The sequence below is a fragment of the Pocillopora damicornis genome, chromosome 12 (genome assembly GCF_964200805.1).
Source record: "Pocillopora damicornis chromosome 12, jaPocDami1.2, whole genome shotgun sequence".
Lineage (NCBI taxonomy): Eukaryota > Metazoa > Cnidaria > Anthozoa > Scleractinia > Pocilloporidae > Pocillopora > Pocillopora damicornis.
The window spans coordinates 10,847,595-10,863,640 of NC_142681.1; the positions used below are offsets into that span (position 1 = coordinate 10,847,595).

Genomic DNA, 16,046 nt, shown 5'->3' on the forward strand with positions numbered 1-16,046 from the left:
TGTAAGATTTGCTTCAGCTGGATTCTGGTTGAGAAATGTTCCCGTTTGCTGTTATTTGCTATTCAATGCCCAGTATGAAAGTCTAGGGTGTGAGGCAAAGCAATAAATCAATTTACTGTCTTTCTTTTCTACATATTTTAAAAGATGCTTCATTGCTTCTCCGAGTGGTTCATCTTTGTAAAGAGATAGGTTTGTAAGGTCATCACCCTTACCATTAGTAAACAAAGTTGGGAAAGCCATCGTTGCAAGAAATGGAGTTTTGTACTCATTTAATTGGTCAGTATCTACTTTTGGTCAAGAGATGGCCTCATCATGATGGGTTGAAGATAATTGTTCTTGAATAGCTTTAATTGCCTGCTGTTCTCACTGGGGAATGGAAAGAAAGCTATTTATTTCTGTTTCTTCATTATAAACAATGTTCTCTTCATTTTTAGGACCAAGATCAACCTCATTAAAATCAGACTCAGTAATATGAATGACACAGTTGTGTCAATTTGCTACTGCCTGAATGACTACATTGTCACATCATGTGCCTGCATTTGACATTTGTTTCATATAATTTTCTCAAGTGTCATCACCAATACTTTCAACATACAATTCTGGGTAATTATTTAAATGGGCTATTCCTAACAAACGAATTTGAAAGTGTAAATCAGAAGTTCCATAGAGCTTAGGGAAACTGATTTGAAAAAACAATCACCACTGCCACCAACATCATATGGCATTTAACTGACGTGTTTAAGTTTATAAGATAGATAGATGATCCTACGGAAAGTTGCCTGTAACACTCTCATCAGGAAGAACGCCTCCTTTTAAAGTATGCGTTATTGTCAAATTTACATGTAGCTGTGATTTTAATGTTAGCAGTGACACACACTCTTCTCTATGTTTCAGAGTTGTACCCATTGACATGTACATGACATTTTAAATTCTGAAATAAAAAAACATTTACTGAAATATGAGACATGCATGAATATATGTAATTGCAACACAGAAGTCTAATGAATGAATTGTGGGAACACTATTTTTCAGAAGAATTCAATTTTTTGGTCTGATAAATTATCTCTAAAAAACTCTATCTCTTATTCTCTGATTTTCTCTTTTAACAGACCAGATTCTCTCAAAATCCCTTGCAATTACAGATAAACAATTGCTCTTTTCAATTATTTCTTGACCTTCTTCAGTATTACAGTTAGCACTGAATCCACACAATGTTAATTTCTTTACATATTCAAGGCAAAGAAAACTATTCACTAAAGCCTAACGGGAAGTCGTGTATGACTTGCAGTACCAAGTTTTCCGGAAACATAAAAAAATCGTTGCTAAATTCCATACTACATGACTTGGATGGTTACATTTGTGACCAGAAGTCACAACTTAATTCTGAGCTACATAACTCGGATGGTAAGATTTGCAACCAGAAATAGTGGCCAATTTTTTAATTTCTGATCACAAATCATGGCCAGTTTTGGAACACCACCACTTGGTGAGTTAAATTTCTGACTGCAAATCATGGCCGCTTTCTGAACTACACAACTTGAGCTTCATTAACTCAGTTGTTTGTTGCTGACGATGGGCGATTTGGTCTCACAGGGCCAAACTCTACCTTCATACATACATACACCTTTATTCAAATTCTATATACAAATAAATTTATATATAAAAATTTGAAAAGGGGAGTTTGGAGGTTAGCCCTATATAACAACTCCCCTGAATAAAAAATGAAAAGTAACAAATGTAGAACTATGTACAGAAAAAAAAAATGAAGAAGAAGAAAGGAACTATCTAATGTTTACAATTTTAAAAATATTTTTAATCTTAATTTAAAAAGTTCCAGAGTCCCTGCCTCTACAATATGCTTTGGTAAATTGTTCCAATCGCTAACTACCCTAATAAAAAAAGAATTCTTAAAACAATTTATCCTCGAAGATTTGAAGTAAAGTTTATAAGAATGATTAGCCCTTGTGGAGCGCACTTTTGTAAATTCGAAAAATTCTTGAAAGTCTAGATGGGAAAGGCCAAAAACAATCTTGTAACATTCCAAAAGTGAAAAGTAGGTTCTCTGTGTGGATAAAAGAGACCAATTTAAAATGTTACATCGTTCCTCGTACGGCATTTCACCTCGTTTCTGTCTGAGAGCTAATCTCGATGCACGGCGTTGCACGTTCTCGGTTGCATGTATATCTTTCACAAGGTAGGGATTCCACACTGGTACAGCATACTCTAATAGAGGTCTCACCAAAGATTTGTAAAGCAGTGAAAAAGTACTTGTATTGGCTGTTCCAACAGTCCGCCTAACGAGTCCCAGGACTTGGTTGGCTTTGTTTACTATGATACTGATGTGTTGAGACCAGGAGAAATCTTTTGAGATTACAACTCCAAGATCTTTAAAGCTATTAACATCCTTTAAGGTCGAGCCGAGAGTGTAATCCGTAGACGATTTTTCACGGGAATGCGTTATACGCATTGCTTCACACTTTTCCTCATTGAAACGTAATTGCCATGTATTCGCCCAGTGGCCGAGGCTATCAAGATCAGATTGAAGTGTTTGTATGTCAGAAGTCGGATTACGGAGTTCTCTGTAGATCTTAGTGTCATCCGCATACAATTTAATATTGGACGAAACACAGTCAGCAATATCGTTTATGTATGACACGAATAAAATTGGGCCAAGGATGGTGCCCTGCGGGGTACCAGATACCACGGGTGCCCATTCAGAAAAGGTACCTCTAACAACAACTCGTTGCTTACGGCAGGTGAGGAAGTGCCTTAGCCAGTTGATTAAGTTTCCTACAATACCAAGGCTACGTAGTTTAATAAGTGGGCGCTCGTGGGGAACACCGTCAAAAGCCTTGGCGAGATCCAAGAAGATGACGTCTGTTGCAAAAGATGAATTTCTCAATTTCGCAAAGTCGTGGATAGTTGAGAGTAATTGAGTCGTAGTTGACCTGCCCTGCAGAAAACCAAATTGGTTTTTGTTTATCACGTCAAGGTTATGCCAAAAGGATGTTATCCTATTTCGTACAATTTTTTCGCTGATCTTGCATACGATAGAGGTAAGTGAGATTGGACGGTAGTTTTCTCTCAAGTGTTTAGAACCTTTCTTATGGAGTGGAACAATATCTGCTGACCTCCAGTCTTCGGGCAAATGCCCAAGCTGGAAAGATTTGTTTACCAAATGTGAGATCGAAGGAGCTAACTCCGATGCGCACGATCTTAAAATTACTGGTGAAATACGATCTGGTCCCGGGGACTTGTTCGGTTTGAGGGACTTGAGACATTAGGGAGTTTAAGATACGGTCACTACGGACTACGGACTACCTCTGGGCGTGAGAATCCAAGCCACACGTGGACTGGGCCGACTACGCTAAAAGGGCGCGAAAATTGGAGTCTTGTTTGACGTTAAGATCGTGACAACGACTACGGACTACGGCTGCACTTGGAAACAAAAATGTCCTTCGAAGATGCAAGAAACGCCCTTTTAATCGCTTATGTGGATGGTTTTCTGGATGATGAAGAGTTTATTGTTCTTTACGATTATTACCAACCCGTTAATCCTTCATTTCCGTACTGGAATTTTGATCCATTCTGTTTGGATGTGTTCGACTCTTGCGAGTGCGAAGCTCACTTCAGGGTGGCCAAGGATGATATTCCGATGTTATTGAACGCATTGCGGATTCCGGCGAGTTTCAAGTGCCCACAGGGAACAGTCTGCAGTGGCTTAGAAGGACTTTGTTTACTGCTAAAACACCCATACCCATGCCGCTATTTCGATTTAATTTCAACTTTTGGACGTCCGGTGCCAGAGCTGTGCATGATCGCCAACACTGTACTTGATTGGGTTTTTAATGAACATGGGTTTCGTTTAACCTCTTGGAATCAGCCATTTCTTACCCCTGCTTGCCTTCAAGAATACGCCTGTGCTATAGCAAGACAAGGAAGTCCACTTACCAATTGTTTTGGTTTCATTGACGTTGTATACAACGGGCACAAGCGAGTTCATGCGCTAAAATTTCAATCCGTGGTAGAGCCAAATGGTTTGATAGCAAATCTTTATGGTCCGGTGGAGGGTGCACGCCACGATGCAGGGATGCTTAAAGACTCTGGCCTGCTGCAAACGCTGGAAAGAGAAGCTTACAATCCAAGGGGGGACGTCCTATGTCTCTATGGAGACCCAGCTTACCCTCTTCGTCCTCATTTAATGGCCCCTTACCGAATAGGGGAGGTTCCAGTATTTACAGCCGATATGGAAGCATTTAATTCAGCAATGAGTTCTGCTAGAGCTTCGGTGGAATGGCTATTTGGCGAAATCTCCAACTCGTTCAAGTTCTTAGATTTCAAGAAAAACTTAAAGTTAGGATTAAGCGCAGTTGGAAAGCAGTATATAGTGTCCGCACTGTTTAGAAATATTCTCACCTGCCTTTATGGTAACACAACATCAACACATTTTCAACTTGATCCACCAACTGTTCAAGACTATTTGGCCTAATGGCATCACAGTATATCAAGTAGAGATGTCTGAGCCCGATGCCAAGTTACAAAATATATTAGGTTGTTCTAGCAGCTAATCCAGGATTTCAGGTTTTATTTTTTCATTCAAGATTACTGCTAGTGTCTGGGGAGTCTTCTGTCCGTGAAAATGAAATTTAAAAAGAGAAAGCAGCAAGGCTTAAAAAAAGAATAAAACAAATGTTCACTTAAATCCAGGACAAAGCGGCCTTTTCGTATAACCCATTAAGTTCTTATGAAGTACTAATCAGATTTTAAAACATTGGTCAGAGTTGTCTTTGTTTGCCGGGTGTTGGGTCAAGGAGAGGGTCTGAACGAGGAAGGAAAGGCACAGAAAACTCTGATTGAGAATAAGTTTATGTTTTTGTAATGGAATGAATTTGTTAAACCTTAAACTTAAGTATGCAGTTGCCATGGTAATCATCTACGGTATGTGCAACAACTTTACTATGAACTAATACAGTGACTATTCACTGTTAACTTAATTCCTGTATGAAAAAGATAGTGGATCCAAACCGTCAAAGAAATAAAAATTTTATGACCATTTTGGTAAAAAATATTAAATTCCTGTATTATGGAAAACATGAACAATAAACAAGTTATCCTTTTTCTTGTTTCTACTCACAATAATTCACCAAACAAAGTTCACCATGCATGCTTATGTATTTTTGGGGAATTTTCTGATAACTAATAGAAAATTGCAACAGTTTGCTAAAGGTTCTGTGAAACAAACAACAACGTATTAGAGTCTCCAAAAAATGCAAAATGCCCCTTTAAATTGAATGTATGGGATGGCAAAACAGCCAAGCTCTCAAACAACAAAACTCTTAAATGTTATCACTTTGTAAGTTTCTGTTCTAGAGCAAGAACAAGGTTTTGTGTGTTCATTTGACTTTGCATCATTTGCTTCATCTGCTCTTGTTGCACTTTGAATTGTTCTGTTTGCTGCTCAGCCTGAAGTTGCAGCTGCTGTCTTTGAAGTTCCAGCTCTTCTTTTCTGAGGTCTGTTTCCTTAGCTGTTTTCTCTGCTAAATACTGGAAAGGATCAGAACTAGGTCTTCTTTTTCTTCCTCTTCTCTTTACAGTCTTCCTCTCTGTAGCACTTTCGTCCCCAGAATCAGAGGCTTCACCACTTGCTCCAGCCTTTGCCCACGTGGTCATGGCTTTATCTCTACATGCAAGTGCATCCTTCCTCTTCTGGTCATCTTTTTTGCTGTTTGCATTTCCTACACGAAGTGTTGTTGACTCCATGGCCGCAACTATTTCCTCAAGCAATGTTTCGTTTTCTGTTGGTGGATCAGGGTTGATCCCACTTGCTTTTTCTTCTTTGTTTTTCTTGTTCTTGTAGTCTTTTAACAGCTTGTTAAATTGTTCCCTCACACTTCGCTGATCTCGAGGCATGTCTCTAAAAAGACTGAAGCAGTTTAGTTTTTCGGCTACTTCTGTCCATTTTTGGCCAGCTTCCTTGCTGCCCACTTTGTACAGAAATGGCTCCGAGGAGTATAATTCCCGAAGGAGCAGAGTATTTTTTGCTTCATTCCAACGAAACGGCCCACTAAAAAGGAACACATTTTATAAAATTAATACGTAGCATCAAAGTATTTTTTTAGTACAAAATTGCATCCTGCCAATCACGTTTTATCACCTGTTGATCAATAACACCATAAAAAGCTGTCCTTAGGCTGCTGTCTCCAGTCAGTAAATTATTTTATTTGGGAAACAAGGTTAAATTCAAAAAAACATTAATTTTAAATCCAAAGTAAACATAAGACTCCCAATTTGGTCATTGTATCAGATTTTGATTCACCATAGTTCTCCATTAACTTCCCTTCCCAAGCTTCAACTCTCCTTCTGCATATCAATTTTAGGACACAAAACCGGTATATAAATTAATGTATGAGCATTTGAAAAACGATTTATACAAATGCCATTTTCAGACATGTGAGCTTACTTTGTTCGAACAGAGACGGCTGACTCGCCACTGGAACACACACTAAAGAGACAAACAAATACCCAGTCAGTGTCATGATTGACAATGAAGTTTCCGTTTATATAAAACAGGGTTCGTACTCTTTTGAGCCCTTCAAATTCCATGACTTTCCATTACTTTTTCCATGACCTTTTCCAGTCTTCCATGACTTTGGTTATAGCTGTCACTTAAGAAAATTTTCAAAACTATCCTTGTTTTTATTTAGGGTATTTACCTTACTCAGTGCAACAGATAACACTTTAGTGTCCACCATATGTGCCATTTCTAAAAGCCGTTTAATTACGTCTTTTTGTCCTTATTTTGGACTGTGCACGAACTAGTCTAGCAAACATAACTTCAATTTTCCATGACTTTCAATGACCGACAATTAAATTCCATGACTTTCAAGGCCTGGAAAATGAATTCTTAAATTTTATGACTTTCCAGGTTTTCCCTGACCTGTTCGAACCCTGTAAAAGCTTTTGCAATCTATTTTGATTTGGAAAAGTACATACTTCCAACAAAGTTCGCAGTTCACCTTTGAAAAGTAGAAAAAGAAAGTGAATTACCTGCTTTCATCTCCTGTTGACATCCTAATCTGCTTGTAAACACAACAGAATTCAAAGGGCGTCAGTAATCAGAACCAGAAACAAAAAAATGCGGTTTTTTACTTCTTTTTCGCTCAAGTTTAATTGCCTAAAGACTGTTCAACATAAAAGTAGCGTTTAGAAAACAAAACTGGTCAAAAATCGGCAAAAAAATACTTACGTAGTCCTCACTACGCGAATCTCCTCGACTACTCCCCGTAGCCTGCAACCACACGACGGACTGCGAGACCCACGTGCTATCGAGCATGCGCAGTAAATCTCCAACCAGGTTCTCGCCGTGTATTACCGTAGTCCGTAGTCCGTAGTGACCGTATCTTAAACTCCCTATTACTTCGCCAGAAGTGCAAGAAATAACATCGAGTTTCTCGCTGACTGTAGGTTCTAAGAAGGCATATTTGCGAGGTCTTCAGTAGTGAATACAGAGGAAAAGTACGAGTTTAAGCTGCTAGCAATGCTAGAATCATCTGTCAAGACCTCGTCGCCAACATTTAAGGATACTAAATTATTAGTACCATTGCGTTTACACTTAACGTAATTCCAGAAAGGCTTAGAATCACCACTGAAGTCAAGTTCCGAGGCCATGTTAATGATGTAAGTCCAGCGAGCTTGGTTGCATTCTCTTTTCACAGCATTGTTTAGCTTTCGGTATTTCTCCCAAAGGACGGGGTTGGCACTTTTTCGAGCTTTGCTATAAAGCGATTTCTTTTTCCTGCACAGGTTAATGAGGTCCTTTGTTATCCAAGGTGCGTTACTTTTTCTCTTGCTTTGACACAAGGGAATACATTGATCCATAGCTGTAAACAACAAGTCTTTCCAGCAGGACCAGTTATAATCAATGTCATTATCGAAAAAGGCACAGCTCCAAGGAATATAAGATAATAAAGACTTCAAATGTGTCCAGTCAGTCTTGCTGTACGAATAGAGAAGCTTCTGGGATTTACGCTGTACATAAGGCGAGCAGAGGATCCTGAAACTAAGGGATCTGTGATCAGAAAAACAATCTGCAACGAGTAATCGATCCACAATATCTGGCGAAGTTGAAATAACTAAGTCCAGAATATTCTGATTCCTTGTAGGCTCTCTGACTAATTGCGTTAAGAAATTATCCTGGATTATGTCAATTAAATGAACATAAATATCTGATTGATGCAGAGCTCTATTGCATGACCAGTCAATGTCCGGCAGGTTAAAATCTCCGAGCAGAATTAATTCGGCTGTTGAATTCAATTCTTGAATACAGATCCGGAGGTCTTCTAAAGGCTTTGTATCTCCTCCAGGGGGCCGATAGAACACACCAAGGGTTATCCGCTGCTCGTGAGAGAAGAGCAAGTTGATGAAAAGCAATTCAGACTCACACTGATGAGTTACGCGAAGAGTAGCTGGAATGCAATCTCGAACTGCAATTAACACACCACCGCCATGACGGCCATTGGTCGTACCATCTTTCCTGAAGACAGTGTAGTGAGGGGAAAATTTCGGAGTCGAGAATGGAATGGTCCAAATGCGTCTCAGTACAATTAAATCGTAGTTCCTCTGAGACATTTCCAACTCAAGTAGGTCGAGTTTGTTGACGATACTGCGAGCGTTTGCATAAAATGTGTGAAGCCCGCGGAGGTTAAATCCATCTTGTCGTGGCTCCGGGTTTGCAGCGCTGGAGTTAACTGGGCCAGGGTTTGGATTAATATCACCACTTCTCATTAGAAATGATCTTTGGAAGCTTGAGACGGAGTTTGGATAGTAGGCAACTCTCGAGGATGAAAACCCTTTGCGACTGATAGTCGGTGTGTAATGGCGGCCGCATCGTGTTTGGTTGTAGGCGACAGCTCGGTCAAACAATCCAATCGACGGTCCATGAATCACATTAGAAGTTATACATACCTCCTTATGGCATTGATAGATGTCAACAGTGATATCTTTTAATCTTATGATATCCTGTCAAAAAGACTTGAAAAGAAAATTGACTACATACAGCTTCCAAATGTCCATCCTCTCAAAAAGATTCTTAGTAGCACTCAAAGGAAATGTACAGCACACGGTTTGGTGATGACGTAGTTTGTTTTGGCCCTGCTGCGACCAAATCAGTGTCATAAGATCCCATTAAGGTGAACCATCTCATAAAGCTTGGCTCAACTCTACATTAGGACTGCGTCCTACGAATGCAATAACTTATAAGCAATAAAAACCCTTGAATATAAAATAAAAAATATTGGAACAAAACCCAGAACAAAACGATGATAAGGGGTGTACTTATTAAGCATTTCGGAACTAACAAGAGCTTTACTACCTGAATGGAACTAGTCCCCTGAATTTTTGATGTAAACAGAATTTTTTTGTGGGGTCATTCACATGCTTCAAACTCAGTGCTTGCATTATTCTTACTGGCCTTCACTGTATGTCTCTTCGTGGCCAATAATGGCAAAGCATGTTACTCCACTTTTCACAGATTTAGGAGTCCATGGAAACACTAAGGGTAAATGTGTTCTTCGCATCCTCTCTCCGCCAGGTAAATGTGCTTCACAAATCCTTGTACTTGATGCATCTTGCGTTAAATTGGTGTTCCTTGTCAATCGTTTGTACTCTTTTCTAACCTTCTCATCACTGAGTAGTGTGTAAAACTTTAAATTTGGACTGTTTCCCCAGTTGTTGGAACTGTTTGGAACGCAACAACCACAATTTATTATCTTGTACTGCTTGGCTCACAAGTACTGTCCCCCAAAACAGTTCCATTATTCAGTACCTCTGAAAAACTTGACCCTTTAGATAATTTGATTTTGTTTTTGAAGGTGATTTGCAAACATGGAGGAATGAAACGCTTCCATTTTCCTCTTTTATTTTTTAAGGCCTGAAGTTGGAAATGTTTCCTTTTGATATAAAAGGATCCTGTGACAAAAACTGTAACTTTGATAATAAGAAATGGAAAAAGTCACTAAACTATGGGAAAGTTCAGACATCCATAAACAACACATGATAACTGATAGACTTGTTGATATATACTAAAGAATAATTATAGATACATGGTATCCAATTTCTTGGAACTTTTCATGAACTAGTTAACTCCTAAGATCTCATTCGTTATTCTCCTCACTGTCTACTATACAATTCTTATGATATTAACTCAGAGAATTTGGTATTGGATCAACTAATAATCCACTATTAATACTTTTCCTTATTCTCGTCACTTCTTCACCTGATATTGTATTAATGTGGTGTGTAGAAATTCTGTTATGGTCACTCATGGGAGTTAAAGGGTCAAAGTTTTGATAAAGAGGTGGTGTGTTTGTTTTGGTCGAAGATGATGGTGTTGTTTAGACAGCAATGACTCAACTATAAAAATAGGTACCCAATGGGTACATGAGTCTACAGTGAAGGTGAGTTATTTGTGAGTAACATGTTTCGTCTAGCTGTGTCAAGAAACGAAAACATGTTTGTACTCGTAGCTGGTTTGAAAAAGAATACACAACAAATTGCATAGGCTCATGATACATTGCTTGAAGGAAAAATATTACTTCCAAAATGATGTTGATCTAGCGAGGGAGCGGCATACGATGCACACATTACCCTACCTGTAATTTACAACTTCAAAGTTGTTCAGAATGGTGACTTACACTGTAGGGTAGAAGACTACAAACAAAACTGAACATGTTACATGAAAGTCAGGAAGTAAGAAATATCTTCAGTGGGCATTGCAAGCAACACCTTCATAATTCAGTTATAAAGAACGTTTGAACATGCAATTTAAAAAAAATCAACAAATAACTGATTGGTATCAGGGAGAAGTTTCAGAGTCAACAAATTGCTTGGAGCATTGAGAGTAGCATATAAACACGCTTTTATGTTGGTGTTTAGGTTGTAAAGTCTTTAGCATCTTACAAGCTTTGTACCGAGGAGACAACTTTTGTTTTTCAGTTGTACGAGATGTTCTGTCTTCGTAGACTTAAGGCCACTTGTTATGATGTCCTCTGTTAGAGGCTGGTCATGTGGTAAACCAAGTGCTTGCAACAACATCTTGGAACATTGTTATGGTAAGACGAGCATTGTTGTCTTCTTCAATGAAGGCTTGAATATAACATGTTTTCTTGCACTTTTCAACTTTCTGCGTAAAACTGCACTTTGTGCATTTTGTTGACTTGCACTCTGTCAATTATTTTACTTTTGCTTTGCTTTGATGCCAATAAATTCAGCTTGCGTTGTTTTTGTGAGGAACATATCGGGCAACCACTGCCTGTTCTTCATCATCTCATCAAGCCTCAAGCCTTTGGATGCATCGTCTGCTGGATTCTCATCTCAGTTGACGTATCTCCAATCTGAGGTGGACGATATGCTGCAGATCATGGTAAGGAGATTTGACTCAAAGGTATGAAACTGCTTGGTGTTACTTTTAAGGCATTTAAATATTGTAGTAGAGTCTGTCCAGTACTTCACTCGATCTATCTTGATTTCAACCTCTTGACTTATGATTTGGTACAGCTTAACTGAGATAACTGCTGCTGATAATTCTAACCTTGGAATAGTGATCTCATGCATGGGGGCCAGTCGTGCCTTTTCCATAACAAAGCTACAATGGATTCTGTCAAAGACATCAACAAAGCATAGGTAGGCTGCTGCTCCATACCCTACACAAGATCCATCAGAGAAATTGTGTAGCTGGACATTCTTTGTTTCGCCAAAGTCCTTTGGCTTAAAACATCGTTCAATTTGAAATGCTTGTAATTTTGGAAGGTCTTCTAGCTAGCGTAACCACTGAACCCTTTCTTGTTCATTAATGACACCGTCCCATCCCACCTTCTTCCGACAAAGTTCTTGTAGTAATAGCTTGGCCTTCATTATGAAGGGGGAGATGAAACCAAGTGGATCAAATAATGAACTAACAGCTGACAGCACTCCACATCTGGTCATTGGTTTCCCTTCCAGTAATTGCTGAACTTTGGCTGACACCTCCCAGACGAATTTGTCAGTCTCCACATTCCACTTTAAACCAAGCGTGCATGTGGTAGGTAAATCTTCTATTTCCTGGTTGACCACTGAACTTGCTCTTTCAGATTGTGGTATTTCAGCCAACACCTCCCGGTTATTACTTAACCACTTTGTTAACCTGAAGCCACCTTTCACCGGCAATTCTCTTAGTTGTGAAGGCAGCCTCATTGCAATCTCTGGTGAACTTACAGACTTCATCAAATCGTCGACATACATGTTTTTCTTCACGGTTTGGGCTGTCACAGGGTCGAATTCTGATTGATAAATCGATGCTGTTTTCATTAGGCAAAAGTTTGCACAAGCTGGAGACAAGGTCGCTCCAAATAGATGTTTCACCATACAGTACTCTCGTGGTTCCTCGTTCAGGTCACCAGTGGGCCACCATAGGAATGCATCACGGTCTTTAGGCTCAACGTAAACTTGATGGAACATAGCCTCAATGGCGGCTGCCGTAGCAATAGGTTCTTGGCGAAATCTGATCTACACTCCAACTAACGGATTCATCAAGTCAGGGCCTTGTAACAATTGCTGATTAAGGGAGGTTCCATGATACTTTGCACCACAATCAAAGACCACTCTGACTTTTCCTGGTTTCAGCAGATGTGTCACAGGATGATGTGGAAGGTATCAAACTGGGCGATCTCTCACGTCTAACTCTTCCCTTTGAACTCTCTGGGCGTGCCCCTTAACTATGTACTCTTGCATCGTGCTTTGGTACTTCTTAAGTAACTCTCCATCTTTAAGCAGTCGTTTCTTCAAAAGTTGTAACCTTTGTTCTGCCATTGCTTTATTGTTGGGGAGATAAGGTAATTCTTCTCGCCATGGCAGAGCAACTTGAAAGTGGTCACCCACTCTTTATTGGGATTGTTCCACCTTGTCTAAGGCTTTGTTGTCTTCAAAGGATGGTAGGGTATCTATTCCAATGGCAGCGTCACCAAAATCAGTTTTCCAAAGTCGCTCGAGTTGGCGATGTAAGATTTCATCATCTGTGTCGTGTTTAACATTTTCCTTTAGCTGAAGGACATTCACATGAATTTGAAGCTCTTCTTCATTGCTTTCTGGGCCTTTCACGCTACTAACAGCTCGCTCCTGCTCCTTAGTGACATCTGCATTTCTTTCCACTAAACCAGTTTCACTATCAAGGCGAGTTCCATTACACAAATGTTCAAACGGCTCAATGTTGGAGTGGACTCCCCTTTGCGTCAACTGACTTTCCTTTGTGCGGATAAAATTCACTGAACAACCATGATCCCTTTTCTGACCCTCCATTGGACCCATCACTGTCCATCCTAAGCTGTATCGGATAGCTATAGGCTAATCGTGGCCACCAGATTTACATTCAAGTGGAAGGAACAGGCCAGGATTCTCTTTGAGACCAATCAACAGCAAGACCTCCATTTTCTAGCACTGGAATGTCAATATCTCGGGATGAGGCCACCAAGTAAGGTCTTCTGTCTTCACAATACGACTTGTAGAAGGCATGTCCTTGACTGTTTTCACATTCAACAATTCGACAGTAACTGATTCATCCAAGGACTTCACAACCAAATCTACAAGGCAACTTTCCACCTGAGCTGAGCCCGTCATTCCAGTCAATGTGAAACTAAGTCTATCTCCATTAAGTTTAAGCTCTTTCGCCAGCCTTTCATGGACAGTTTCACCTCCGAACCACTGTCAAGCAGAGCAGACGTCTCGACCATCCTGTCGCTACCTTTTCCTTGAACTTTAACAGGCAGGATCCCAAGACAAACTCGGTTTTCTCCGGCCTCAGTGGCCGCTATAGTGGCTTCTCTATCATTGCCGGCCTCAGTAACATTAGGGGGCAAAGCATTTCCTTGTCTTGCTTGCGATTGTTGTTCAGCATCAGCATTAGGTTCTCCTCCGGTTCCTGTAGTGTAACGATACTTCAGGGTGTGGTGGTTGCCTCCACATCCAGACTTCTGGCACTTTAAATTCACTTTAGGGCACTCCTTAGCTATGTTTCCCTTCACAAGACATTTGTTACAAAGTCCACCCTGTTGCACAACTTTCCTTTCCTCTCCATATTAGTCTGAGAGCAAATGTGGTCCCGCACGAAGTTCGTGCTGAAAGCAAGCTCCTAGTGTAAAAGTGTTCATTAGGATCTACTAAACATGAAAAGTTTTGGTGCCAGCTTTGCAACTTGCTCAGACGGCTTTTAAGGGGGGTTAAATTCTGACCCATGAAATCCAGCATGGAAACGAGGCTAAAACATATAATTCCTCATAACTTTGTTAATAACAGACGAAAATACACCAAACTTGCTCACATGATTGGACAGGATCCTCCCTGTTGATTTATTCTGACTAACATGGGTCACGTGACCTTACGCATGAAAGCGAGGCTGAAACACATAATTTTCCATAAATTTGTCAAAAAAAATCCTTATCATGCCAAACTTGCACAAAACTACATATAATCAATAATTTTGCCAACTTATGATACTGGTTCCATGTATTCATTCTCATTGGAAAGGTCATAGACAGGCCTACATAGACTCCCCTGTGTAGTTTTACGTTTGCGACGCAAAAGCCTTTAGTTAAAGCTTCGCTCTGACGAGTATGTCTTTGATATAATTGGAGGCGTTTTGCAAATTGTTTTCAGCAGTGGCTGATTTTGGATGAGGTTCCATTCTTGCAACCACGTGCTTCAAGTCGTGTTTTGAAGTTACACATGGCCTCCTGGAAATTTCTTTCCGAGGAGTTTGTTCTTAGAAGTCTGATAGCTTCTCCTTTAATAAAGCCTTTCTTAACACCTGGCGGGTGGCAAGATGAATAGTGTGTATATTGAAAGGTCTCGGTCGGTTTGTAGACTGATTTTTCAGAGATGACACTGTTGTACTTTTCAACATGTTTATTATCACTCTGAAAGCGTGTACATATAAGATCTTTCAGCCCTGAAAGCTGATTTTCTATTTTGTCTATCCTGTCGACATCAGTATTTACAGTGTTCCTCAAGGGCCAACGTGATCTTTCACGTGTATTTACATTGTATTGTGATCGAGACTTGGCAATATTAGCCTTTTCAAGTTTGTTCTTGTGACTAACAAGTCTACGCTGATGGAAGCGTACTAGGGCGCTAACGTATTGTTCTTTGGCATGACTTTTAATAGCGCTTATTTCCTGTCGAAAGGTTTCGTCAGGCATGACGTTTGCCTTCGCCTTATTATTGAAGCGACTTAGGGCAAGTCTTTTGTTGTAAGCGTCTCTCCAGTTTTAAAATGGAGGTTTCAGTTTTTTTCTTCTTGAACTGGATAGCGCTGATGGTGTCTTCATGTTTCCTCTTCCTTGGCTGCCGCGTGGATCGGCTATTCCTCAGAAGTTTTTCTTTTTGACGGCTTTCTTTTTGAAGGCGTAGACCTTCGTTGCTGCGTTGTTTGGCTAATGCAGCTTTATGCCTTGGCTCGAGTTGTGATGCTGGAGGGCTATCCTCTGGGTCCGATTCTAGGTTCGGATCAGTGTAGGTTAATTCTATCGCCTCGTCCAGATTTGGACGGTAGTCTGGCGTTTTTGGTGGCCGCAATGGTGTTTCAAAAGCTGACATCTTTTTCAGGTAAAACTGAAAGTGAAGTATATCGTCTAGCTGGACCGGCGGTTTCGATTCTTAAAGAATCTCTTCAGCTGCTTTGTTAAGTCAGGCTGTGTTAATCAGGGACAGGCAGAGAAATTCTCAATTCCAATCCCGCAAAAAAGGGTGGAAAACCATCCTTTTATACTTGGTTTACCTACCAGGTTAAGAAAGGCTTTATTAAAGGAGAAGCTATCAGACTTCTAAGAACAAACTCCTCGGAAAGAAATTTCCAGGAGGCCATGTGTAACTTCAAAACACGACTTGAAGCACGTGGTTACCCAAAAAGCCTAATTGAAAAAACGTTATCTGAGGTCTCGTTTGCCGCAAGGCAGCCGACACTTAAAAAACAAACCAAAAAAAACTAAAGGCAAAATATTGTCTTTTGTGAAAGCATACCA

At 40.0% G+C, this 16,046-nt stretch overlaps 2 protein-coding genes across 2 annotated transcripts; one reads left to right on the forward strand and one right to left on the reverse strand.

Annotated features, from left to right (window-relative positions):
- The first annotated feature begins 3,277 nt into the window (after positions 1 to 3,277).
- On the forward strand, positions 3,278 to 5,421 carry LOC149036441 (uncharacterized). Its single transcript, XM_089189891.1, has one exon. It carries the CDS (start codon positions 3,452 to 3,454, stop codon positions 4,487 to 4,489), a length of 1,038 nt encoding a protein of 345 aa, XP_089046017.1. The 5' UTR covers positions 3,278 to 3,451; the 3' UTR covers positions 4,490 to 5,421.
- On the reverse strand, positions 5,347 to 7,070 carry LOC149036442 (uncharacterized). Its single transcript, XM_089189971.1, has 2 exons — positions 7,048 to 7,070; positions 5,347 to 6,064 (listed from the first exon to the last, which is right to left on the reverse strand). The coding sequence occupies exons 1-2, from the start codon at positions 7,068 to 7,070 to the stop codon at positions 5,347 to 5,349; spliced, it is 741 nt and encodes a 246-aa protein (XP_089046097.1).
- Between the last annotated feature and the right edge of the window lie 8,976 nt (positions 7,071 to 16,046).

What these genes read in the sequence shown, in the direction of transcription:
- LOC149036441 (XM_089189891.1), top strand. Translation starts at nt 3,452, where the DNA reads ATGTCCTTCGAAGATGCAAGAAACGCCCTTTTAATCGCTTATGTGGAT.
- LOC149036442 (XM_089189971.1), bottom strand. Translation starts at nt 7,070, where the DNA reads ATGTCAACAGGAGATGAAAGCAG. An exon ending in TCAACAGGAGATGAAAGCAG is followed by an intron (nt 6,065 to 7,047) that starts GTAATTCACTTT and finishes GTTCCTTTTTAG; the next exon opens with TGGGCCGTTTCGTTGGAATG.